This window comes from Colossoma macropomum, unplaced genomic scaffold, assembly GCF_904425465.1.
Source record: "Colossoma macropomum unplaced genomic scaffold, Colossoma_macropomum, whole genome shotgun sequence".
Taxonomy (NCBI): Eukaryota; Metazoa; Chordata; class Actinopteri; order Characiformes; family Serrasalmidae; genus Colossoma; species Colossoma macropomum.
In genome coordinates this window covers 33,232,547-33,259,916 of record NW_023494804.1, presented here as the reverse complement: position 1 = coordinate 33,259,916, position 27,370 = coordinate 33,232,547, and the positions used below count along the sequence as shown (strand labels likewise).

At 37.8% G+C, this 27,370-nt stretch overlaps 1 protein-coding gene across 1 annotated transcript; it reads right to left on the bottom strand.

The window, feature by feature from the left end:
• Positions 1–11,176: 11,176 nt before the first annotated feature.
• Positions 11,177–25,525, bottom strand: si:ch1073-15f19.2 (carcinoembryonic antigen-related cell adhesion molecule 1). Its single transcript, XM_036595899.1, has 9 exons — positions 25,393–25,525; positions 23,444–23,797; positions 22,147–22,265; positions 20,133–20,280; positions 19,844–19,959; positions 17,571–17,727; positions 13,791–14,159; positions 11,532–11,634; positions 11,177–11,440 (listed from the first exon to the last, which is right to left on the bottom strand). The coding sequence occupies exons 1-9, from the start codon at positions 25,451–25,453 to the stop codon at positions 11,344–11,346; spliced, it is 1,524 nt and encodes a 507-aa protein (XP_036451792.1). The 5' UTR covers positions 25,454–25,525; the 3' UTR covers positions 11,177–11,343.
• Between the last annotated feature and the right edge of the window lie 1,845 nt (positions 25,526–27,370).

Here is a 27,370-nt window from a genome sequence, read left to right as displayed (position 1 = left end):
TAAAGAGGGATACCAATGGCTCTCTTTCTCTTCTTTGAATCTCAGAGAGTTTTACATAATTATGAAAATATCTAGTTGTATATGTAACTGTTAACAGTGAAGACTTGGAGGGAAGGTAAAGTTGAAATCATATGAAGCTTGTAAGTTACATACACCTTAACCTAGTCAACTGTAAGTGTGCAAAAATCACCTATACACTGTAAACATCACAAATTATAGAGTTCCAAACTGCCTCTGGCAGCAACATCCTCACAAGAACTGTGTGTCAAGAGTTTCATGAAATGGGTTTCCTTGGCTGAGCAGTTGCACACAGACCTAAGATCGCTATGCGCAATGCCAAGAGTTGCCTAGAGTGGTGTAAAGCACACCACCACTGGACTCTGGAAATGTGCAAATGTGTTCTCTGAAGTGATGAATCACTCTTCACTGTCTGGCAGTCTGATGAACAGATGCCTGGAGAATGCTACCTAATGAATGCATAGTGTCATGGCGGAAGAGGAATAATGGTCTGGTGCTGATTTTCAGGGTTTGAGCTTCAGTGAAGGCTAAATTTAACCCTTGTGTGGTGTTGATGTGTTTGTTACTCAGTGGTCTGGTGGACCCATTAAATCAATACAGCCAAAACAATTCATGTAAAAGTACCACGTTTAAAATGTTCACAAGTGTCCAGCGTAGCATTTCCCTTTAGCAGCTGTAGCCAGTCAGCAGCCTGTCCATGTTGTCCACTCTCACACACACACACACACACACTAACAGCAGGCCATGTAGGAGGAGAACAGAGTGAAGGGATACAGCACCTCCACACTTTTATTCCCCACGGGTTCACCCAACACCACGTGTAATATAAATCTGTGGGGGGTGAACAGTGTGAAGGCACTGAAAATGGGTTATTTTATATGTTCTTCACAGAAAATGAGCAAAGACCAAGGAAACTCCGGTTGAAATAATAATAAATCACATAATTTTTTCTTGTGGTAAACATTGAAAATGGGTCCCACAGACCCCAACACTACACAAGGGTTAATGCAACAGCATACAAAAACATTTTAGACATTTATATGCTTCCAACTTTGTGGCAGTAGTTTGGGGGAAGGCCCTTTTCTGTTTCAGCATGACTGTGCCCCTGTGCACAAAGCGAGGTCCATAAAGACATGGTTTGATAAGTTTAGTGTGGAAAAACTCTAGTGGACTGTACAAAGCCCTAACCTCAACCGCACTGAACGCCTTTGAGATGAATTAGAACACCAGTTGTGAGCCAGACCTTCTCTCTTAACATCAGTGTCTGACTTCACAAATGCTCTACTGGCTGAATAGGCACAAATTCCCTCAAACACACTCCAAAATCTTGTAAAAAAGCCTTCTTGGAAGAGTAGAGGTAGCTGCAGTGGAGTGGGGGGGCTCTATATTAATACCCATGGGTTTGGAATGGGATGTCAAACAAGCTCACACAGGTGTGATGGTCAGGTGTCCATGTACTTTAGGCCTCGAGTGTATGTTCAATACGGTTCTTTAATTTCCATAACAACATAAAAATACCCACCCACGGCCAGAAGAGAGATCCAGCGTAGAGGAAATGTGACAAAGTGCAAGTGAATGTGTAGTGTTATTAGTGAGAGATGTTACTGTAGAATGTACAGTAAGTACCTGTAAATTCTCAGAATTACCAGAAATCTTGCCAAAAATAATAATATCAGAAAACTAAGCACATTGTTTAAAATTACTGATGCACCGATACCGATACTGTATCAGTATCAACGCCGAGCTGGCACTTAAACGAAGTCTCGGTATTGGTGGTGGGGATACCAATACCTGTGCCTGGCACCACAAATCAATTTCTGATGAGTGCCTGCGCACCAGTAGACAGAACCTAACAACACGTAGGTGGTGTGAGACAACAAGCAGCAGTAAAAACATTTATGGCACGATTTGTAACGGCACTTTTTGGTGTTAAGAACATGCTAACGGAGCAGCTTACCTCAACGGCTGAGCTGCTTCTGTCAGTAATCACTCGTCTGCCGCTGTGTGGCCACTTACAGTCTGAGATAATGTTAATGAAAGAGCAGAAGGAACCACTGGACTCCTGATGTGATGATAGCCTTTAGCCTCAATTTAGCTTTTAGCATTGGAGTCCACTAGCCTCGCCTGTGGTGCACCTTCATTGGTCAGCTGTATCACTATCTCTTCAACCAGGCAGAAAAAACACTGAAAGTCGCTGATACTGACAGCATGAATGATAATAATGATGGTAATATTTACTGAACTGACGCTCAGAGATGTGTTCTGATGTGTAAATATCACAGGTTTATCTGTACACTGTTCAGTTCTGTTTTTACCTGTTTTGCTTAATAAATATATTTTTAATTTACTTAAGTTGTGTTTATCGTTCTTATTACTAATTATATAGTAGTAAATACTAGTAGTGGGGAGTGTTAACATTATCTGTAGATTGTAACCTTCGCAAGCTGTGGTCAGTTTTCCGTGGCTGCCTGGAAATCACACCCTTATATCAGTGTGCCGGTTGCATCATAGCTGTTCTGCAAGTGAGTTTCATGGTAGCTGTAAACATCAAATGCATTTGTGTACAGTAATGTACTGTAGAACTGTAATGAATGAACTGATCTTCATACAACAGCGAATTCCAGCGAAGCACAGCGAGAGCCATTATCCACAAATTGAGAAAATTTGGAGCAGTGGTGAACCTTCCCTAAGAGTGGCTGGCCTACCAAAATTTTGCCAAGAGTGCATTGATGATGCATCTAGGAGGTCACAGAGGATCCCAGACGATCATCTAAAGAACTGCAGGCCTCACTTGCCTCAGTTTAAGTCAGTGTACATGATTCCACAATAAGAAAGACATTGGGCAAAAATGGCATCCATGTTAGAGTTGCAAGGCGCAAACCACTGCTGACCAAAAAGAACACAAAGGCTCATCTTGCATTTGCCAAAAACATCTAAATGACCTCCAAGACATTTGGTATAATATTCTGTGGACTGATGAGTCAAAAATAATGTAATATAGGTTTTGGGTGACATAGGTTTTAAATAAGTATTTATCATTGAAAAGCTGCATTTTGTGTTTACCCTTGTTGTCTTTATCTTATATTAAAATTGTTTGGATCATCTTAAACATTTAAATGTGACAAATTAGCAAAAATAGAAGAAATCCAGTGAGGGGAAAAACTTTTTGCACAGCACTATATGTCTGTGTACAAACATATATAACATATATAACATTATTTATTGCTTAACCTTTTGATCCTCCATTCAATTTATTAACAAAAATCTAACTTTGTTTGAAGTACAATGATCGAAGGAAAAACAAAAAACTTACTATTAGTTGAATTTCATTCTTAAGTCTCTTTGTGCCACAATAGTTGGAACCCCTTCAGTTAATACTTTGTGCAGCCTCCCTTTGCAAAGATAACAGCTCTGAGTTTGTTTCTATAAGGCTTAATGAGTCTTAAGAACACATGCCAAAGAACCTGAGATCATTCCTCCATATAGAACCTCTCCAGATCCTTCTTTAGGTTTTGTGGTCCACACTTGTGGACTCTCCTCTTCGGCTAATCCTAAAGGTTTTCTATGCGGCTTAGGTCAGGGGGCTGGGATAATCATGGCAAAACCTTGATTCCATGGTCAGTGAACCGTTTTTGTGTTGATTTTGAGGTCTGCCTAGGGTCATTGCCCTGCTGAAAGATTCAAACTACAGCCCAGTTTAAGCTTCCTGGCTGAGGCAGTCAGGTTTTGATTTTATTTCTGCTGGTACTAGATGGAGTCTGTGACACCATGTATTCAAATAAATTGCCCAGGGATTTTGGAAGAAAAACAGCTCCACAGTATCACAGATCCACCACCATACTTCACTGTGGTGGATGAGGTACGTTTCTGCATGGCTATCTTTGTGTCCACAACAAACTCACCTCTGGTGTTTGTTGCCAAAAAAAAGCTCTGTTTTGGTCTTACCTGACCATAGAACACAGTCCCATTGAAGATTCCAGTAATGTTTGGGAAACTGTAGGAACTTGAGTTTGTTGGTGCTTGACAGCAGAGGCTTTCTTCTGCAAACCCCCGCAAATAATTTGTGGTTATATAGGTGGTGTTTGTCTGTGATTTGGGAGACGTTCTGACCGGAATACCTAACTGATACAATTCCCCATCTGTGATCCTTGGAGGTTCTTTGTCCACTGAAGCCGTCAGACTCACTGTGGGTGCGGTCAGTACAGACATACATCCTCTTCCTGGCAGATTCCTAACATCTCCAGTTTCTATTTTAGTTCTTAATTGTTGCCCTGACAGTGGAAATCGGCACTTTAAACTATTTAGCTGTTTTCTTGTAGCAAATTTCCTCATTTGTGCATCTCAACGACTTTTGTTGCAGATCATTGCTGTATTCTCTGGTCCTTCTCATAGTGATGGACGACTGAGGAAATTTGGCCTGTGTTTCATCTCATATATATTCTCCAGTCAAACATGAAGTCATGGCTGGCCATTTAAGTGTCCCTAATAACTCAGGTGAACTTAAAAACATATAGTATAATGGGGAATATACTTCTCAAAAGAATTTCTAGGTATGCCAATTATTGTGGCACACACAGATTTGAGAAAAAAATATTTATTTCCTGATAAGATTTAGGATTTTTCTTTCAGTCATTGTACTTCAAATAAAGTTTAGAATTTTGTTAATATTTAAAAGCAATCAAAAGAATCAAAAGAATAAGCAATGAATGATGTTTTTACAACCTGTTTTGCTCAGGTTTACCAGGGGTGCCAATGTTTGTGGAAGACACTGTATATAATGTTTATTCTGGAAGGCTTTGGCTAAATCCTTGATTCTAGTCCAAGCTCCAGGGCAATATTACTACATGCCTTACCACAATTTTCAAACTACCAGTACATTATTATTAGCAGTATTTGGAATACATATTTAGAATACACAAATTAAGGATCTGCATGTTGAAATAACAGTATTCTGAGTACATTTTTGGGAGAATACTTTTAAATAGTCACCCACTAAATTTGAAAAGTATACCATCTTTAAAAGAAACACCATCAGCGATTATTATTGACTATTTAAAATAAGCACACAGCATGTAAACACACTCTGAAGAAGAACTCCGTAAATGGCTTCATTAGAAACACTGAAGTTTACCGCTAGAACCTGAGTAGACTGATAAATCATCATGATGAGCCAGTTATTAATCTCAGTGTTATTAAGCTCCTGTGAAGGATGATGGAACTGAAGTGTCTCCTCAGTAGTGAACATGTTCACAAGGAATAAGCTAAGCATGACTTGTGCATGTGCTTTGTGGCAAGTTACAAACATACATTAACCAAAAATCACATATCTGCCCACTTTATAATCAAATTTGAAAGATTTTGTTACTGGTATATGTTAAATTGTTCACATGGTAAAAGAGACGGCAGTGAGACTGCGCGAGCAGCAGTGGACCGAAGTGCTGAGAATTCTGTAACCTAATTTAATTAAGTGCATTTTTCTTTAAACATAATAGCAGAAGATATACATGAAGAAAACTGCCAACCAATATCATCGAGGAACAGTGTGAATTAAATACAACATTAAATTACAACAGCAGAGTTTTTACCATGTGCCTTGTATTCTAGATGTATTTTGAATGTATTCTGAATAAGTCACTTTTTTATGTATTGTACACTCTCAGAAAAAAGGTACTGGGGCAGTACCCCTCTTGTCACTGGGGTGGTACCCTCAAGGGTACATCTCAGTACCTTTAGTCAGGGAACATAACTGTACCATAATCCATTGAAATGATATTTTCCAAGTTGTACTGACTCCACACACCCCGTCTCGTCTCCAGGCTTTTATTTTATTGTTCTGTTTTAAAACATAAGGTTTTGAAAAGGTACAAATACGTACTTTACCTTAACCTTAAAACCGGACCTTAAAACCACTGTGGTACCTGCACAGAACCTTTATTTCTAACAGTGTAATGAAAACATTTTCAGTGTATTCAAAATCCAGCTATCACTACTTTTTTAAAGTATTCTGCCCAGCTCTGATTTTCAGGATGTTTGATGTACATTCCATGAAGAACGGAATGACTCCTACCATCTAGTTCCACCTGCATGAAAACAAGGCCTATAGCAATTACAGTGAATTCCTGACATGGCAGGACAACAACATTCCTCTTCAGTTTGAGCCAAAAGCACAAATTTGCTTGTTAGACTGTGTGTTTCTACCAGGGTGTTATTTGGTTGCCTGGCTTTTCCTTTGTTTGTGTTGTCATCCATTTGCCAGTTTCTGCCCTTACACGCCTTGCAAATGCCACAAGCTGTGATTCTATTCACTGTTGCTAGATATGATTAGTTCATCATAACATTGTAAAACTCAGCATATGCTTATTAGGCCTGACTTTATTGTAGCACGGCAGTGCAAAATGGAAGATGACAGTCTGCTTCCATTTATAGGCATGTAGTCTGATCATCGTGTTTGATGGAATGGATTTAAGGGTTTTTGTTGTATTCTGTTCAGCTGTGACAAAGTGCTTAAAGTTGCAAACATCCAGTCCTGCAGTAGGAGAGAGTGGGGGAGCCTAACACATTTTGGTTTTTGCTTAGTAATTTTAAAAGTATTTGAGCAAGATTAATGGCTTTTTTATACAAGCAACCCACACATCTCTGCTACAAATGAAAACATGAAAATTCCAGCACCTACCATTCGCAAACAATTTAGAATAACTCAGAACAGTTGAGCGGAAAGTGGCAGGAGTGCAAACTTACCCCGTAGGAGGGTTAATTGTAACAGACAGGGCTGGTTGTAACCTGCATTAAAAAGTCAGTAAAAATAATTGCAAATCACAATTAATGTGGTAAATTTACCTTTGACAGCAAGGTGCAGTAGTTTATTAGTAAATATTTGATTAGTCTGCAAAGAAAACCTCTAAAAATGAACAGTTTGAATTTAAATGGAAGAATATGGACTTCTCTCTTTGTTTGCTTTTGGAGACACTGTTACAGCTGATCCCAGCATATGGAGGCTATACTTTAGCCTGGCTGGCTTTTAATGTGCATTGTTTGTATGCTTCAAATTGGCACTATATTCACAGTTCTTCCTACACACAAACTACGCAGGTTGTGGGCTCCCAAGGGCAAGACTGTTGGCTTACATTTTATAGCTGTTTATTAGAGAAGCCCACAATACATTTTTAAAGAGTGCAGCTTACCCCAGTAGGCCTGAACATTCTCTGATGTTCAGTTGAAGTGTGACTGGGCACATGTAACAACAATGAGCTATGTTATTTTACTGCCATCCATATTGACATTGTAGCAGCAGGCATGACAAAATGGCTTTGATGCGCCTTTACCCATCAGGGGCTGAAAAAGGGATCAAAAATATTTGGAAGCTTTCTCACACTTGCTTGTTGCTGCTGGAGTTCACAGGAGGACTAGGCTAGCTGACTTTCTACCATCGGGTGAATCTGAAACATCTCCAAACTCACTATGTAGCCTGTTATGTAGGTAATGAAATAATGAACTCTACACCACAATGGGTACAAAATACAGAAAATTTAAAGCCATTTATGTTTTGACCATATGATGTAGAGCTTTCTATAGACACATAATACATTATTTGTGTTTAGAAGTCTGTGACATAAGTAGCGCCCTACGTAGAGAAGAACGGCTCAAAGTCAAACAAAACACATCAGGTTATGTTTTGATAATGGCTCCTAGAAGGCTGGGACTGACACTGGCTATATCACAGCCAACAAGAGGTCATAAATATAATGCATAAAAAAATAATGTGTTAAAAACAACACAGGCTGTGTTATTTTTACACATCCATGGATCTAGTGAAGGACCACACAATTTATGTTTTTTTTATAACAAAACCAACATGTTTTTTTTTTTTTAATCTCCATTAACACTGGCAGTGTGTTCAAATTTTTAACACAAAGATGTGATCTAATTACACAGCATGCGCATTAAGCCAGATTCATAAAACACACCGCCAGATTTACTGTGAATGTAAGAGCAAATAGTGTCACAGTAACATGTTCATTGATACACAAAGATTACTGACCTGCTTTTCCGCTTGCATGATTTAAGGCTCTGACTTGCTTTTCCTTCATTTACATGTGCCAGTAGCGATTCATAACACGACACAAAAAATAACACCTGAACAACTTTCAGGCTTTCAAATTAACTGGCAAATTTAACTGGCATGGTACATTAAACGGCCTCTTCTTCATACGTCAAATACAATGGCCAACCCCCCCCTCCTGTGTGTGGGAAGTAGGTTTAGCTTGGAAAACAAATAAATGTTTAAAATAAATCAATAATATTAATAACAACAACAACAGCAATACTACTACTACTACTACTACTAATAATAATAAATAACACAACACATTTGCTAGTTTGCAGTTCACCTTTACAATTTCAAAAATACTTTTTTCCATTAATGTTACTATTACATGTCAATTTGCTATAAAATTATGTTACCCACGCTTAATGACATCTAAATATTAGCTACATTGGCATAGCGAAATAGCGCCTGTCTAATATTAGCTAGGCAGCTAGCCTACAGCTTTCTGGGTAATATGAACACAGTCAGTCTTTTGTGACTTTTTTTCAGTATTAGCTACAGATTAGACTCATGGTTATGTGAGGATTTGCAACAAAATTACACTACCTGTGCTTCATGATGGCAAGAGCTTCTTTACAAAGCTAGCATGTTCAAAAGAGCTTGCTAACATTAGCTCGATAGCATGTAGTTTTTAGCATGATGTGTTCAGCTGACAACTTTACACATTCTTTGTTTCATTAGCTAACTAGTGTTACCTCTCCAGCAACCTCTCCAGTGTTATTTTGAATGAAAGAAGGTCTTTGCCATTGTGTAGCCAGAGCCAGCTACAGTCTTTTTTCTTGTTGTCGCTAATGTTAGCTAACTTGGCTATGCGATTATCAGTAGTCTATTAAAAGCTAAATTAGCTTTCTGGGTAGATACCTTTACCTTACACACTTACTAAAGGGGTTATTCAGTAAAGACAGTTGTTCTATTTAGAGTAATGAGATCTACATAGAACCATTTCATGCTTAAATGTTTTTTGCATGGTCAAGTGGTTCTTCAGACTGACAGAGAGTGTGTCGTATATGGCTCTGTATAGAACCTTTTTGAAAATGGTCCTATATAGCACCAAAAAACAGTTCTTATAAGCTTGACAACCAAAGAGCTTGACAACGTAACAACAGCAGAACGCTTTTTAGTGCTATATAGAACCATTTTCATATACAACGCATGCTCCATCAATGTGAAGAACCATTTCACCATGCAAAGAACTAAGCATGAAATGGTTCTACATAGAACCATTCTCTTTACTGAAAAACCCTTGGAGAACCGTCTTTTAATGCATATACACAAAATGTCCGTGTTACATTTTAACCTCATGCTAGTTTGTGCCCCACTCTCTCATAAAGGAATATATAATTGGAATATCTATAAAATATAACAAATTTTTATACTATATAACAAATGTTTTTAGCAGATCCTCATTTGTACTGAGCATACAGTTACTATAATAAGAACTGATATTGTGAAGTAGGGCAGAAGGATTTGCAATTGTTTTCAGTAAATTAATTTCTCCGCTTAGAATTTTCTAAGACCACATGGTTGATAATGTGGGCTGTAACTACAAGTGCAGCTATTGTGATTGTATTCAATATAAAATGGGTAACACTTTCTATTAATTGTCACGTTTATAAGCATCTAGAAACACATTCATAACATGTTATAATGCATTCATAAAGCATCATAAACATGGCTATAAATGCTTATAAAAATGCATTACACGTTATAGCCATGCTTATTATGCTTTATGAATTGTTAATATTATGCATTAAAAGTAGTGTTCATAACAAATTATAAGAGCTCATAAGTTGTATTTGTCCGCTCTAAGTAAAGTGAAGCGTACTGTACTAAAGCCTCCTCCAGTGTTAAGAGTGAGGCTTCAAGTTGAAGTATTTACTGAAGGATTTACTGAAACACTAAAACATAAACAGTAAAGCACATTACAGGCTTCAAATGTCAGAGTTTAAACTAGTGCTGTCATCAGTGTTTTACCCAATGTGGGAAAGGTAATGTACACCACCGTTAGCTTGGCACTAACTTAACACTGCATATCTAATAGAATGCTAGCAGAAATTAGCATCACTGTAGTGTAGTGTAGTGTAGTGATGTTACAGAGTGAAAGGTTCTAGCTTTGCTTGATGTTAGAACCAGCGAGGGAACAAATTACAATGACAGCGCTCTACTATCTCGCCTCTCTCTCAATGCCTTCATAGTAATTTCATGCTCTGTGTGATGTCAGAAGGAGTTCAGAGGAGGGGCTGATGGGTACTTGGTTTGCTGTGATGTAATGCAACATTTAAAGTGAGAACGCTGATTAAGAAAAGCACATTGTAGCAATAACTCCAGGCTGGACAGCCTGTTTGGAGCATCTGAATATTCAGGACTGAAGCGCTGACGATGCAGCCCCAACAGCACCAGAGGTGAGAAATAAAATATTGAAGATCTCAAGGTGTAAAATAAACTTTGTGTATTTGTCTTTACTTTACGCTCTCCAAACTGGGACTGACTTCATTGGCACTGACAGTATAACATGTTATTAACACTACTTATAATGCATTATATTAACAATTCATGATGCATACATGGCTATAAAGTGTAATTCAGCATAATTCATTTTTATAAATATTTATATCCATGTTTATAATGCCTTATGAATGCTTTGTGTTTATAGATGCTTACAAACATGATATTCATAGAAAGTGTTACCATAAAATCGATCAGTCTTTCAGCTCTACTGTTAAAAACCTCATTTCCATGACCAGAAATATTAAGTCTTTTGTTGAAAGCTGGAAAAATGGTTCATTGTTGGCTGTTTATCAAATTATTGCATAGCATCAGGATTTTTTTTTTTTGTGCCCTCTGAAGAGATCCTGTTTCCATGTTGATGCTCATTTGACCTTTAATTTATTGCAAGGCAAAATGTTAAGACCCAGACAAAGTGTAGGAGTGCTTTGTTTTCAGGGTGCGAAATGGAGTTCATGTTTATCGGTAGTTATACATTTCATATTAATAGATTTTTCATGGAAACTTCTGTGAGAAAAACACACAAACACACACACAGAAAAATATATTGTAAATATATTTTGTATATATTGCAATTATTTTTGAAAAAATACATACAAAGTAATTTCCAGAGGAAGAAATAGTTACATAAAGATACAGTACAGAAATGTGTTTTAGAAGTGGAAAAAAATCCTGTCAGTTTGCAGTCAGTCTGTCAGTGTCGATGCCTGACGTCATCATACTAAGATGTCAGTCACAGGTATGTTCTGACTTCTCACTGATGTGTACTTCACTGGTGGAGGAGGAGGTTTGAACGGGGGAGGCATATCCATTCTGAAGAATGAAGAAAGACAGAGGGGGTTTAGAGACCAGACAGACAGACGGAGACAGAGATGACGCACAAGCCCTTTGATGTGTCTCTCACCTTTTTTGGATGAGGTACCTCCTGTATAGAAAGCCAATCAGCACCAACAAGAGAATGACGGGGATGAGAACATATACCGCGTGTGTCTTACTGCCACTTTGATCTGCAACAAAGAGAAAGTGAGACAAGTTAGTAGTGATAAAGTACATTAGAGATAATAGAAAAATGAAAGACTTCAACACAATCTTATTATTGTTCTCCAAAAAAGCCCAAGCATCTCAAACATAGTGGCTTTACAGGATAAGGCAAAAATATCCTTAACTTTTAATGTAAGGTAGTGTAAAGAGATTTTATTTTAGATCATTTTGGATCATTTCCACTGGTTCATTAATCATAACATTTTGAGACAATGTAAAGGAAAGCTAGGTACTAAATTACCTAGAAACATGTTTATTTTTTTTTTATTTTTTTTTGCAATTTTGGTTGCTTAAAGATCCTTCAATTGATTTTAAAAGATTTTTTTTTAAAAAGGAAAGGTCTATTAAAAGGCTTTTTATGAAACCAAAAGCTTTTTTTATGGCAGTGCTTCTTAGGCTGTTTTTACTCCTAGTTAATTTTTCTAAAATCTGGTAAATTCTTGACAATTTTTAAAAAAATGTTGGTTTGTTTGCTTTCAGAAATTGACTTTTTGCCTATTTACTTTTTGAAATCTATATTTTATTTCAACTTTTACTACATTAAATCCAGATCTCACTTATGTTCTTGGTACAATGTACTGTCATATCTATTGTGTTGTATTTAAGGAATGAAGTCGCTTGATGTCCACATGTGATGCGATCAGAGTCATAAAAATAAACTCATAGCTGATGTTGAATTCTCTGGTTTGGTGTGAAACATTGTAAAAATGTGTTTCTACCAGAAATGATCTGAACCATGGTTCTCTTGGGCTGCGTTCACATTACCAGGTTGAAGTGGCCCAAATCATTCAGCGTTTCCATGGCAACAGTATGTTAAATATTTGCCTAAGTTGCGTAAATTGGGAGAAATAAATGCGGATTTGACCGTCCTGAACGATGTGCAATCTATTCCACGTCTTCAGGAAACTGTTGTAGGACAGTAAAACAAGTAGTGATTAGTGAATTGATGAATCAGCTTCAGTGTGTGAAAATAAGCCCTGGACCTTATGAGAACCTTATTTGCATATCATTTTCAAGGGACCCGCCCCAGTTTGCGTCATATACATTCTACATCTTTTGGTCAGTTTATGGCCCAGACTAGGCCCAGTTGTGTGGTTCACTTTTGGCTGACCTGTGGCCCTAATCTGGCACAGATGTGGCCCACATATAGTGACCAGGAGCGGTCCACCCAAGTGCCGTCAATCCATGGGACAGGTGGGCTGGATAAAAATGGGGAGTGGGATGTGGGCCTTAATAATTTTGCCATCTGAAATGACTCTGATGCGAATCTGTTTCAGATATGGACCACATCTTGTAGTCAGCTTCTGGCCCAGATTAGGCCCAGTTGTGTGGTTCACTTTTGGCTGAGTTGTGGCCCTAATTTGGTACTGATGCAGCCCACGTCTAGCAATCAGAAGCGGTCCGCCCAAGTGCCGCCAATCCATGTGGCAAGTGGGCCAGATGAAAATGGAGCATGTGGGCCAGATCTGGCCCAGAATAATTTTGCTATTTGGGATTAAGGACATTCACATTTATGCAGATGTTTCGATGGTGAGTCAATAAATGAAAAGTATTTAGCAGCTCATAAGCCAGTGGTCGTCCTCATAGGCAAAGTTTGGAGTTGAGCAGGGCACGCACTGCCCCCCCAACTGGCCAGAGGTTAAAAGTCTTTACAGTGTTAAAATTACAACAATTGAAAAATTGTAAAATGAACAAAATGTGGCTTTTTTCAGAATTTAGAGTGATGTGATTGTGTGTTGTGATCATCCTCATAGAACACTGGTTGCTTGGGTGATAGTACTGCAGTATATCACCTATATCAAGCAGCTTCTACTCTACTAGGTAAGCTCTGTTTTGTATTTTCAGGGAGGTATTTCTATACTGTATCAGTAGTATAAAGCTGTAAAGCAAAAGTTTTTGATAATCAAACAAATCGAACAGATATGCCAAATTCAATGAATTACACAATCATCTGTGAAATTTGCACACACTTATTTTGCAATTATATTTGACTGCACACAACTTTGATGAATAATAGCCAATGTTCCAACGTATCCAACCAAATACTGTATATATTGTAGTGAAGCCCTCAATTATTGTGATGTTTTGCCAGATTGCCCAGCCCTATGTACCCCTAACCTACCATGCACATTTTTAACTGTTGTTAAGAAGTTCTCTTCTGTCAAAGTGAACTTGAAGATGGTTTCTGGGTGAACAGGGGTGGATCCTTCTCTTGTAGACCCTGGGCTGGATGTCTCATTCTGACAGCAGCCCGCAGACAGTGTGCTCCCTTCAGCTGATGTGTACAGAGAGGTTGTGGTTGAGCTCTCCGATGCATGTGCCGCTGTAGAGCTTGCATGTGATGTGGTGATGTTTCCAGCAGAGGGAGTAGTGGTGTCGATATACCCTGGCTGTGATGTCATTGTCGAAATCCCCGGCTCTGCAGTTGTCAGAGTTGTGCCTTCTGTGATCTGGGATGTTGTTTCCATAGTAATGGTGGTGCTCTGGTGTTCTTCATTTTGATGGACAGACAAATACAAAGATGAGTTAATAAATATATGGTGTCACATGAGAGTGAAAACTTAGCAACAAATGCATTTTTAAACAGAAAGGTTGCTTTCATTTTATAACTTACAGTTATTGCACATGAATAGTATTTAACCCTAATTATTGTTTTCATTTTGCTATACTATTCAAATATAATTGCCTAATTACATATATTTCATTCCCTGGCATGTTATATAATGAATTACAATCACCCTCGCTTTATGTTCATAACAAGACTGCATGCCCAACAATTTCAAATTCACATTATTGTAAAATATCTGCTCTTCTATCTACGAATATAAATGAGGTATCAATTAAAAGGGAGTTCTGGGAGAAATTCTTTCAATTAACCACCATTGACAAGTAATTAATATTGAATTATATCATGCTCAATTCTTATTAGGGTAAAGCTGATTTCTGGGATTCAAAGTAATTCTGAGATGTTTACAGACCAGGACCTTTCACATTCTCAGTGACCTGAGGAACAGCTGCCTTACATATCGCTGCTGTAGGAACAAAACCTTGTATCTCCAAAATGACAACTTTACAGGAGAAGGAAAAAACCTACTTTACTTTTATTGTAAGTCAATGGAACCAGACTTTTTTTACAAGTAATTTTGGGCCGTTTCTTTTGGTCCATTCACTATGAAACTTACACACAATGTAAAGGACAAAAGGTATTTTCAAATTATGTCAAAAACTGAAAAATGACAAAAATGCGAGGTTTTCTTCCGACAGAAGTGATATACCATTTCCCTACATATCACATTAATGCACAAGCATCATAATTCATTAATTGTTCACTTTCAACCACAATTTCCAACACTGTTCACTAACGTCTTTCCCATCGATGTAAATGTAGAAGTCACTTTAGTCACTGTTCCTTCTTGATCCAAACTCAAGGGACATCTTGAGCTGCTCAGCATTTGCAGGGCCTGTTTACACCTCGCCTCAGTTTCTGGTCATTGGATGGTGTTTAGATTTCACTTGACCACATGAAAAGCCGGCGTAAACACCCCAAGACACTTTGTGATTGACTAATGATCTGATCACTCAAACCAAATTCACGAGTGGTCAGTAACAGATTTTGATCACATTTAACACAAAGGTAAACAGAATGTGTTTTTGTTATCTGTTTACATTTCTCTAAGAGGAAATGCGTGTCCTGATTGCTGAGTTTTTTCTCTGTCCTGCCACCCAGGTGGTGGAACGAACTCCCACTGGCTGTCCGTACAGCAGAGTCTCTCGCTGTCTTCAAACGCAGACTGAAGACAGTCTCTTTATCCAGCACTTAAGTGAGCACTGAGTTAAGTATTCATTGTAATGTATTGTACTGCACTTATTGAAATGTATTGTATTGTATTGTATTGTATTGTATTGCACTGAGCTGACGTTTTGTTTCTAGCAGTATCTGAGCTCAGGACCAGCTTTCTCTCTAACCTATTGGTAACTAGCAAAGATAATTTCTCTGGGTAGAGAAAGCAAAGCACTTTTTGTAAGTCGTTCTGGATAAGAGCGTCTGCTAAATGCTATAAATGTAAATGTAAATGAGTGGTACGTGAGAGGATAAACCAGGAACTGAAAATGTAGGACACACGAGACTGTAGTTCCCCAAACCAACAGCCTTCTGGCACGCTGGGCCGATGAAAGCATCCAAGCCCAGTTTGTCGACTCAGTTTTCTAACTGTAAATAAGTACAAATCCTCTACAGAGAACACACTCCTGTACATTTAATGCCCAATTACTGTTTAATTGCTGAAATTAACATACAAGGAAGAAATAAAACATAAAAAACTGGCCTGTGCAAAAGTTATAAGCACATTTTATTATTTACTATGTTCATTTTTTGCCAATATGTTAGACTCAGCAAATAATTAGAAATTGTGCAGAAAAAGTGCCATATTTAACTTTGCTACCCGTAGAACATGTGTTTCACTTAGAAAATAAAAAAAAAACATGTAATGATTTAAATTGACTGGGGGATGTCTAAACCTTTGCATACAAGTGTATGTATTTGTATATATAGGGTATATATCATATATATGGTACAGTGCAAAAGTGTACTGTGTTGGCAATCAATATATTTTTGCTTGTGAAACCACACACCAGTAGAATAGATGCAAATGAACACAAATACAGTAAAAAGTAACAAGAATATAAAAAAGTAATTGATTTCTTATAAGCTAGTCTGAAGAACAAAGTTTGGTTCCAGATGTCTCCTGGAGGTCTCTAGCCATCATATATTAAATGATAATTACAGATAGTACTGAGCTGCCATGAGGAGAGGTATGTAGAATAACTACTTAGTATATTAATATTATTTGTATTTATTCAAATATTGTTGTTTTTTCTAAATAAATACTTACCGCCCAAATAAACAGCTTTATACATATATATATATATATATATACATATATATATATATATATATATATATATATATATATATATATATATATATATATATATATATATATATATATACACACACACATATATACACACATATATACGCATACATACATATATACACACTGATGTTTTTCAGTTTTTGACAGTTTGGTTCCATTGACTTACATTTAAAGTAAAGTAGGTTTTTTTCCTTTTCCTGTAAAGTTAACATTTTGGAGATATGAGGTTTTCTTCCGACAACAGAGGTATATATACACACGTCAGAAACATTTCTGAAACAAAATACATATATTATAATATGTATATGTATATGTATATGTGTATTATAATTATATATTATATAGATTATTGATTTTCAGCATTTATTCACAGGTTATTCTAATAAGGACTCTTATCATGAAGGCGGAGGGAACTTTTTTTGCCTTCTCCTCTAAAGTTACTACTTTGGAGAAACGTTTCAATACGCATTTATAGATATTTTAGCCCAAACACTGATAGATGTGTTGTGAGATTGATATTTGGTCTTAAGTGCTGTGCTGCATTAGCATTAAGACAACTGTTTACTTTTTTCAAGCTGTTGTCATCATGTGAAATTGAGTGCTATGGTACATTCATCTGTCCCCTTGCTTAAGAGGCTTAAACAAAGATTTGAGCTGAGCTGAGGTTCTTTGGCCTCTGTATTAAAGGCAAGAGGGCAGGAAGTGTATGTCTCTGCTTCAACTTTAAAACAAACCGCAGTGAGGTCAGAGGAGCCTGCAAACACTGATGACCTAGAACACAGCAAACAGCAAGCTGAGTTTGGTAAGGGTATTTTTTGACCAAACAACTGAGGGAAATAACTGACAGAGCGTAGATAGAGATAAGAATAAAGGTCTAAATGTCTTGTTTCAGATTTACAAATTGCACTTCAGCCTTATCAGAGTGATGCCTCATTCAGTCATTCCGTAACTTTCTCTTCCCTCACCAGCATACGTCCTGTTGACTACAGTGACCACAAAATCTCTCCGTCTCTGGAGGCGGCTTTGGTTTCTTGCATGGACGATCAGAGAGTACATCCCAGAGTGGTCAGGACTCACTAACCACAGGCTTAAAGTGGCTTGGTGGGACACTATCCTGTTCCCCTGTGGGAAGAAAACACAATCCATGTGAAAGGCCATCTGACTGACCATCTCAAATTTGCTAAATATTTTCAGGAAACATTGGCATTGTGTCCAGCAAATCTTAGGCTTGTATCTGCAGCAGTTTTTGAGATAGAAAGGCTTTAAAAAGTGCCCATGGATTTTGATTTTGCCATAAAGTGTGTGCTTCAGGAAAAGGTGCAGACTTAAGGCAGCACTGTGCAGTTTTAGCCCGATTTTCATGATGGGCCGAATTTCAGCTTCATCGTTCCATGCAGTGTGAGAGGAGAAGCGATGCCCGAACGAGCTCCGACTGAGCAGTCGGACGATCGGATGGATTTCTGACATGTCAGAAATTTCGGTCGCTTGCCTCACAGTCTGAGCAGCCTCACAAAACGATTTCTCAAAGTCGCACCCAAAACTACACACAATCACAACCACCACTCCTGCATGGAGGCAAAAAAGTCCACATTTGCGGCACCAACATCCTTATATGACGACTTTGCTCCGTTTGACTGAGTTGAATTGCGAGGTATAAATAAATACGGTTGATTTTGTCTGTAGAGCTGTCTGTAGACCGCCTGGTCTTCAGCTTCAGTACACTGTGTAGCACAAGTTAGCAAAGCTGTTGTAGCAATTTGTCAGTGGCTGAATCTTAAATGGCTCCTATTTCCTATGTAGTGCACTAATTTCTGGCTTCTTCCCCAAAATAGTGCACTGTTTGTCCAGTATGGAACTGTGCACATATGCCTGAATCTCAGAAGGCTATTTATTAGACATGTGATGCACTTTATGGGTGCAGGAACAACTATTTTAATTTGTGATGCACTATGTAGGGGGCAGGGAGCCACTTGAGATTCAGCCAATGTTTTTGCTTGGGATTCAGAGGCGCAGCGTGTTGTTTTGAATAAAACAGCTTTATCGGACATTTTAGACAGAGTTGTCTGTAGGGGCTGCGTTTCATGTGCAGTGTGAGCACATGTACATCAGATCTTTTAAATTTTGGTATTCATTACTCATTTCATAGTAATCATTTGCAAATTAATTTCAAAGAAATAAAGGTTTCGCATTTATGAGTCAAAAAAAAAATGTAAACTGCATCATATGTATATTTCTGATGTGTACTGCTAATGTCTGACAAGATCCAGCATAAATAAAATCAAACATTGAACACACTGCAGTTAAGAAATGTAACAAATATGAAGTGTTTATCTTAATTATAATTTTGAAAGTGACATTTAACTAACTATTTGATTGTTTAGCCACAGATGGAAATGCTATTATACTGTTATGAAAACATACAGTGAAACGCTTTCACAGTTAGTTTGTTAGTTTCTTGGCTGTAAACAACTGTGTTACCTTAAATAATCCTTCATCTTTGGCATCATGCTCCACTGGAGAATTGTTAAAAATATACTGACAACTGTCATAAACTAGATTATGTAATAAACCAAAAGGTTAACTTACTCAAGTTAGGCATAAAATACTGTTTAGAGCTTTTTCCATCAGTGACAAGTATAGATTATATGACCTTTACTTTCATTTATTATTTTTTTATTTATATAGTGCCTTTTCCACACTTAATGTCATTTTACAATTATAGTTGCAAACAACTAACAATTAACAATTGCAAATTAAAAAAAATATTGAAATGCTTTTCTCTATGGTACAAATTATTTTGTGGTTAAATGTAGTAGAGGCGTGGCATGATCATTTTCCTGAATGAAAAATGTTTATTACTTTACGATTGACACCTACATTGAAAAAAAGCACTTAGATATGAGTAGTACATTCAAAAAATACCTGAACTGTATTAGTGAGGAAATATATAGAGGGGCCAAAGCTGCTCCAACGTAAAAAAAAGGGGGGAAAAAAGACCACACCCACTTTGGAAAGCCCCTGTATATTAGAAACTAATCAAGATACCAACCATTCCAGGCTAAAAGGCTTAAATGTCTTGGGTGCAATGGCATTACTTTCTGAAAGTGCTTCAGGAACTTTTTCTAAAGTCCAGTGATTTGAGGCAGTTCTCCATTACACTTTAAATATAATGCTAATGCGCATAAACATTATTTATTTATGTTTTTTAGCTACCCTCAATGTTGAGATTGTGAATTACCTGATTCCAGATGTACTGTAAGGGTTTTGAAGACCTCGCCTCACACGTTATTATCAGATTTGTTCCAGTCTCAATCTGTATCTGGCTGCTGGAATTGCACTCAATGCTGTCAAGAACTGTTTGGCAAAATGAGAATAACAGCATATTTATTTCTGTATTTCTATTTCATCATTTATAAGACATAAGACTTTTTTGCTTCTTCCGATTACACATAGTTTAGCCTTGATTTACTCTGATAGTGAAGTTTGTGGAAATATATGTAACCAAAGACACTTTGTGTGATACTCACAGTCCACGGTCAGTTGCACAGGCGCTGTGAGGCTTTGCAAGTGTTGGTTTGATGAGGTCCAGAGGGGACGACAGATCAGGTCATTGCAGTGGCGAGTGACATTCTGTATTGTGAAATGTCCACTCTGACTCTCCAGTGAGAAATTGCTCTGCGGTGAGGAAAAGAAAGGAAGGAGTTGGATGAAGTGATGTTGGGTTCATGCAGATGGTGACACAGTCTTGAAGGAGCAGTGCCATAGAAGAACCACACTGGGTCTCTCAACCTTTCAACAAAAACTTCTTTAATGGACCACATACGTAAATGAAATGTGTGAAAAGTGATTGTAAAGTGTAGCTCCTTTTGCAAGGTCCCCTTGTGGCCATTCCACCTGCAGAATCTTTTTTATTTATTATGATCAAATTAAATATTTTCCCCATCTGTTATCAGATTAACTAGGACATGCGTTTACATGCACTCAACAGTCTGATCATAATCAGATTTCTGCAGTTATCTGATTATTTAAATGGTCATTTAAACAGCAAACTCTGATTTCTTAGATTGGAGTATGGTCTAGAAATCTGAATTAGAAATCTGATAAAGAGGCTGGATTTTAGCTCAGTAATCAGAATTCTCAGTGCATGTGAACTCTTACTCTGATTTCTTTCGGATTTCTCAGTCTGCGCAGGTGCGAAAACAGACGGCGGTACCGGAAATAAGTGAGCAGTGATGCTGTGAGATGCAGCAAAACACTTTTGGAACGACGCTGAAACCAAATACGTGCTTGACGAAATGAAGGATTTAAATATTCTTCCTCTTCTAGATGATGTGTGTTCATATTTTCAGGTAAAGTGGTGCTATTTTTAAAAACAGTTTACGTTACGTTTATGTCACGTCTTCTTCTGTGAGTTTATTGGATGGTTGCAAAGCAGAAATCTGTTTATGATGTCTGATTCATGTAGACCTGGAGTTTCCCCATTATCTGATTACCCAAGTGCATGTAAACATGTTAATTGGATTACTGACAAAATCCGATTTTCTGTCTTTTTCGGATTATAAAGTGCACTCGTACTTCAGATCTTTCAAATTTTGGCATTCATTACTCATTTCATAGGACTCATTTTTCTTAAAGAAGTAAAGGTTTCACGTTTATGAGTCATAAAAAAATGTAAACGGAATCATACGTATATTCACGAAGTGTACTGCTAATGTCTGACAAGATCTAGCATTAAATAAAATTAAACATTGAACACACTGCAGTTAAGAAATGTAACAAATATGAAGTCATTATCTCAATTATGTTTGAAAGTGGCATTTAAATAACTATTTGATTGTTTAGCTACAGATGGAAATGCTATTATACTGTTATGAAAACATACAGTGAAACGCTTTCACAGTTAGTTTGTTAGTTTCTTGGCTGTAAACGTGCTTCAGGAACATTTTCTGAAGTCCAGTGATTTGAGGCAGTTCTCCAATATACATTAAATTTAATGCTAATACGCATAAACATTATTTATGTTTTTTAGCTAGCCTCTAATTCAGACAAAATCGGATTTTCTGTCTTTATCAGATTATAAAGTGCATGTAAATGCACTCCCTGTTGGCCCTCCCTATGTAAAATGCTGTGACTCTGTGTTTAGCCACTAGCGAGCAATGAGGGGAGAAGAACCCCCTGTAGCGCTGAGATCAAATGGACAGCACAACTGCAGTTTCTTGATATCAATACACACAATAAAAACACTTTCATGAATGTTGACTTGCTTATTACTAACCTACAAATATGGAAATCCAGCATCAGGTTTTATAAATAATACACATTTCCATTGAAATACATTACATCAACACTACTGAAGAAAAAATAAACCATTGTTCAGGGACTTCCTTGAAAAAGGAGGAAATGGCATTTTATGGCTACAGTGGAAATGGGTTATAGGACCTTCTCATGATATAAAGGTTTTTCGTAGAATTTCAAGCAAAGAACCACTTCATTTTTAAGGATGTAAGCTGCTGCTCTCTGACTGCTGTTCTTTTTGCTCACCTGTAAAGACAGCACTCTGTAACGGTCAGCTGGAGGATGACTGGCACATGTGATCTTCACCTCATCCCCCTCTACCAGAGACCCGACTGGGGACTCTACTTGCGCTGAGATCCATGGCACTGGGCCGAAAAACAACACAAATCCACACGATGTTCAGGTGGAGATATTTGCCCAAAAAGCACTTATTTGACCGCCTTTAAGGATGTGTGAACTACTCTGCGTCTGATTCATGAATCTTTTATATGACTCGAAAAGAAGCAGAGATTTGAGTGCAAATGATGGATCAGCTTCAGTGCATGAAATCCAAGCCAGCCTATCACATTTACATATCATTTACATGAAACACATGAATAAAATGACAGTGTTAAGCAGCTCATGAGCCAATGGCTATGCTTATGGGTGGAGTTTAAGCAGTGAGTGCAGTTCTCCTCTACTGACCAAACTTCGTAGTGCTAAAATTACAACAATTGTTAAGAATATAATGTGAAATAAACAAAATGTCTCAGTTTTTTTTTAAGATGGAATAATAACAGATTTACATGCATATTACTGCAGTGTATGTTTTACATTTTTTAGTTTTATATGACAAACTGTTGGTGAAATTTGCTTGCACTCACTTTACATTTATCATATTTGAGTGTACACAATATTGATGAACAAGAGCAATTGAATATCATTATCTACAGTTCAGTATTAACAGATTTTCTTCTCTTTTGGTATTCGTCTCCCCCCTCAACCCCTCAACCATTATTAACCTTAACCCCTTGTGTGGTGTTCAGGTCTGGGGGACCCATTTTTAATGTTTACCAAAAGAAAAAATGATGTGGTTTGTATTATTTCAACCTCAGATTCTTGGCCTTTGCTCATTTTCTGTGAAGAACATATAAAATAACCCATTTTCAGTGTCTTCACTCTGTTCACCCCCCACACATTTATATTACACATGTGGTGTTGGGTGAACCTGCGGGGAATTAAAGTGTGGAGGTGCTGTGTCCTTCACTCTGTTCTCCTCCTACATGGCCTGCTGGTAGTATGTGTGTGTGTCTGTGTGTGTGTGAGGGTGGACAACATGGACAGGCTGCTGACTGGCTACAGCTGCTAAAGGAGAACCCTATGCTGGACACTTGTGATATTTTAAACATCTGGTATTTTTACATAAATTGTTATGGCTGTATTGATTTAAAAAACAATAATGTGGTGGGTCCACCAGACTACTGAGTATCAAACACATCAACACCACACAAGGGTTAAAGTTGAGGACATAAATGAGGAATAATCACATGCATTGAGAATTTACCTGTGACTTGCACTTTTGTGGCCTTTTTGGTGGATCCGTGTGGAAAAGAGGTGATCTCACAAACATAGTTCCCTTTGTCCTCCTCTGTAACTCCAAACAAATGCAAGATGGAGCCTTGTAGAACTGTGTTTGTTTGTCTCACCAGCTGCAGTGTGACATTCTCTAAATAGTAAGGCTGAAATTGAGGATTAAACACCACAAGTTTTTTGTTATCTCCTCTTTCTCCCTCTCTATGCCATTCCAACTGGTTGATCCTTATATTTTCCTCATCTGACACGATGCAGGGCAGGCTGATGTTCTGCCCTACTGTTGCATTTAGCGATTCCTCATGTTGTATCTGGAGGCTTCGGGCTCCTGTTGATCAGTTTGAAGAGCATAAGTCAGAGATTCAGATAGAGATTCAGGTGATAAAGATAGGCAGAAAGAAGAACACTGAAGCAAAACTGTACAAACTGCATATATATACTAATAAGAGCTATAAAACTTGTTTTCACAAGCCATTAACAAAAGCATGAAAGCATTTGGAGAACGTTCCCACCTGAAACACTGTAAAAAATGAGAGATCAGCTCAACTTAAAATTAAGTGGTGACGCATTACACTGCTTTTCTTGAGGACACTGGAGTTCACCCAACTCAAACTTCTTTGTTTAGCCAAAACTCCCTTTTCTAGGTTGTAGTTTTAAGAAGAAAAACAGTTTCCCCAGTACACTGTTAGAAATAAAGGTACTATACAGGTACATTTTTTGTTCATCGTGGTACAAATAATGTAAATGATCCCTCAAAAGGTACAACAGTGGTTTTAAGGTCCAATTGTGCACCTTATATAAGTTTTTTTTCCAGATGAAAAGTACATATTTGTACTTTTTCATAACCTAATATTTTATAATAGAACAAAAAAAAAAAGCCTGGAGACGAGACGGGGTGTGTGGAGTCAGTACAACTTAGAAAATATAATTTCAGTGGATTATGGTTCAGTTATGTTCCCTGATTAAGGGACTGAGATGTAACCTTGAGGGTTCCACCTCAGTGACAACAGTGACAGTTTAGTATCTTTATTTCCGAGAGTGTAGCTGGAACTCTTTTCATCACACAGTCCCACCAAGTATTTTCCCATCTTGGGCTTCTATGGACGCTTATGCAATCACAAGGGGTTTAAACTCACAATCTCCTAATGTTGGGGTGAGTTCTTAGACCACTGCATCTCATGTTACTACATTACCTTTCAAAGTTAAAACAACATTTATAAATTTCACTTACAGTATATTATACATATTGGACCCAGAAATCTCATTTCAGGAGCTTGTGAGTGGAGCAGTAGACTAAGCATTCACCCCCAACACCAGGAGGTTGTGAGCTTAAACCCCAGTGATGCCATAGCCGTCCAAATCTGGGAGCCCAAGAGGAAAATTCTGCCTGGTGTGATTGTGTGATGGACAGATTCCCAGCTAGTGGGGAAAAAAAATTCTATACTGTTTACCTAACAGAACTGAATATGTAAGTTAGGAGAGCGTTTGACTAAATTAAGAAGTTTGTCTTGGGTGAACTCTCGTGTCCTTAAAATTGAAGTAAAATCAACAAAAGCTGTGTAATCAGTTACCTTATCATTTTTATTCGAGCCGACATTTTAAACAGTGTAATTACAAAATCTATATTCAACACAACAAACCACAGACTATAACATCTACCACACAGCACACGAGAGATTTCGAAAACCTGATTAGGTCTTATTGTTAACAGCTGAAAACAATCAAAATCTATTCATAGCAGAACATAGGTGAGATAGGTAGAAGATGTAAACTCATAAACCGTTAATAATAAGAGGTCTTGTAAACGTTGAAAGGCCCTCACCACATCAACCACACAAGACGCTAGTTTCTCAGGCAGTGAAGAAAAGCAGAATGGACTTATTGTTGCTTTGGAAAAGTAAGAATAATTCAAATCCCACTCACCTTGAACGACGTATATGAAAATCACAAAGCTGGTAGCTATCTCAGTCACGGCAGAAGCCATGTCTGTAGGAGCAACAGTTGGTTTTGCAGAAAGAACAGAAAATGACGCGCAGCACAGGAAGCGGCTACACCACACGAGAGACAGGAACAAGACCGATGCAGAACTGCAAACCTGCAGCAGCTTCTTTCCTCTCACTGATTATACCAGATACTAACATCACAGTATCCTGAATATATGACCCATGTGTGAGGCTTTAGTTCATTCACTCTTACACTCCTTAAAAAGATGGTTCTTTAAGGGTTCTTTAGTAAAGACAAAGATTCTATATTGAACCATGAACACCCGAAGAACCATTTTCATGCTTAAATGGCTCTTTGAATGGTGAAATGGTTCTTCAGATTGATGGAGAAAGTGTTGTATATGGTTCTACATATAACCTTTTTGTTAAGGGTTCTATTTAGGACCAAAAAGGGTTCTTCAATTGTTATGAGCTTGACACCGTAACAATAGCAGAACCCGTTTTGGTGCTATATAAAACCATTTTCAAAAAGGTTCTATATAGAACCATATACAACACTTTCTCCATCAATCTGAAGAACTATTTCACCATGAAAAGAACCATTTAAGCATGAAAATGGTTCTTTGGGGGTTCACAGTTCATAGTAAACTCTTGGGTTACACAGCCAAGCTGCCATGACGTGCAGAATGTGGCTTTGTCGTCTAAATGGGAGCATTTGTAGCTCCAAAATGTGTTCAGCAGGTTCCTTTACAGATACACGTTCCCCACTAATACCTCCCCATGACAGACCCTGGCTTTTGAACTTTACGCTGGTAACAATCTAGATGGTCTTTTTTTCTTTGTGCTGTAAAAAAATGAGAGGTCAGCACAACTTAAAATCATATTGTAACTGATTACGTGGCTTTTCTTGAGTTGACTCAACTTGAGGACCCCAGAGTTCACCCAACTCAAACTTCTTAGTTGAGTCAAAGGTTCTCCCAGCTACTGTTTCTAGGTCTGCATCTCAGTTAGATAAACAAAACTGAATTAGTGTTTTGTTTTACTCAATTTCCCCACTACCCAGCACTCCTTCTGTCACACAGTCCCATCTGGCATATTTTTCTCTTGGGCTTCTGGATATGGACAGCTGTGGCATTGCTGGGATTCAAACTCACAACCTCCTGATGTTGGGATCAATTATTAGACAGCTGCACCACATGAGACAATGCCATGCTTTAAAGTCAAAACAACAAATATTTTCTCCAGGGTATTAAATGTTTATAGACACAAAATCTGAGCTGTCCCACGTGTTCCTGAACAGTGCAGTGGACTAAGCTGTCACCCCAACAGGTGGTTGTGAGTTTGAGCCCCAGTGATGCCGTAGCCAACCATAAGTATTCACCCGAGAGGAAAAACGTCCAGCAGAATTGTGTGATAAAAAGAGCCCTGGCTAGCGGAGAAGCTGGGTATAAGAAACAAGTTCTTTTTATTTACCTCACTGAGATGCAGAACTAAAACCTTAACCTTTTGACTCAACTAAGAAGTTTAAGTTGTGTGAACTCTTGGGTTCAGTCAACTCAAGAAAAGCCATGTAATCAGTTACTGTATCATTTGAGCTGACCTCATTTTTTTAACAGTGTGGCCTGGAGAACACAACCTCCATTTTTTTTCCATAAACAGTCTGAAAAGTTGACTTGTCAGACCACAGTACTTGTTTCCACCGTGCATCAGTCCATTCCAGATGAGCTCATGTCCAGAGAAGTCGGCAGCATTTCTGGACACTGTTGACACTTAACTTGCATCAGTAAATGCAGCGACTGATGGTGTTTAAGTATCCTTGCCATGCAATGATATTCATCACAGAAACATGTCGGTTTTGAATGCAATGCCCCTCTCGTTTGTAATTTTCGGCCTTTTTGTTTACACACAGTGATTTCTCTTGATGTTATTTAGTCTTTTGATGTTATTATGCACAGCAA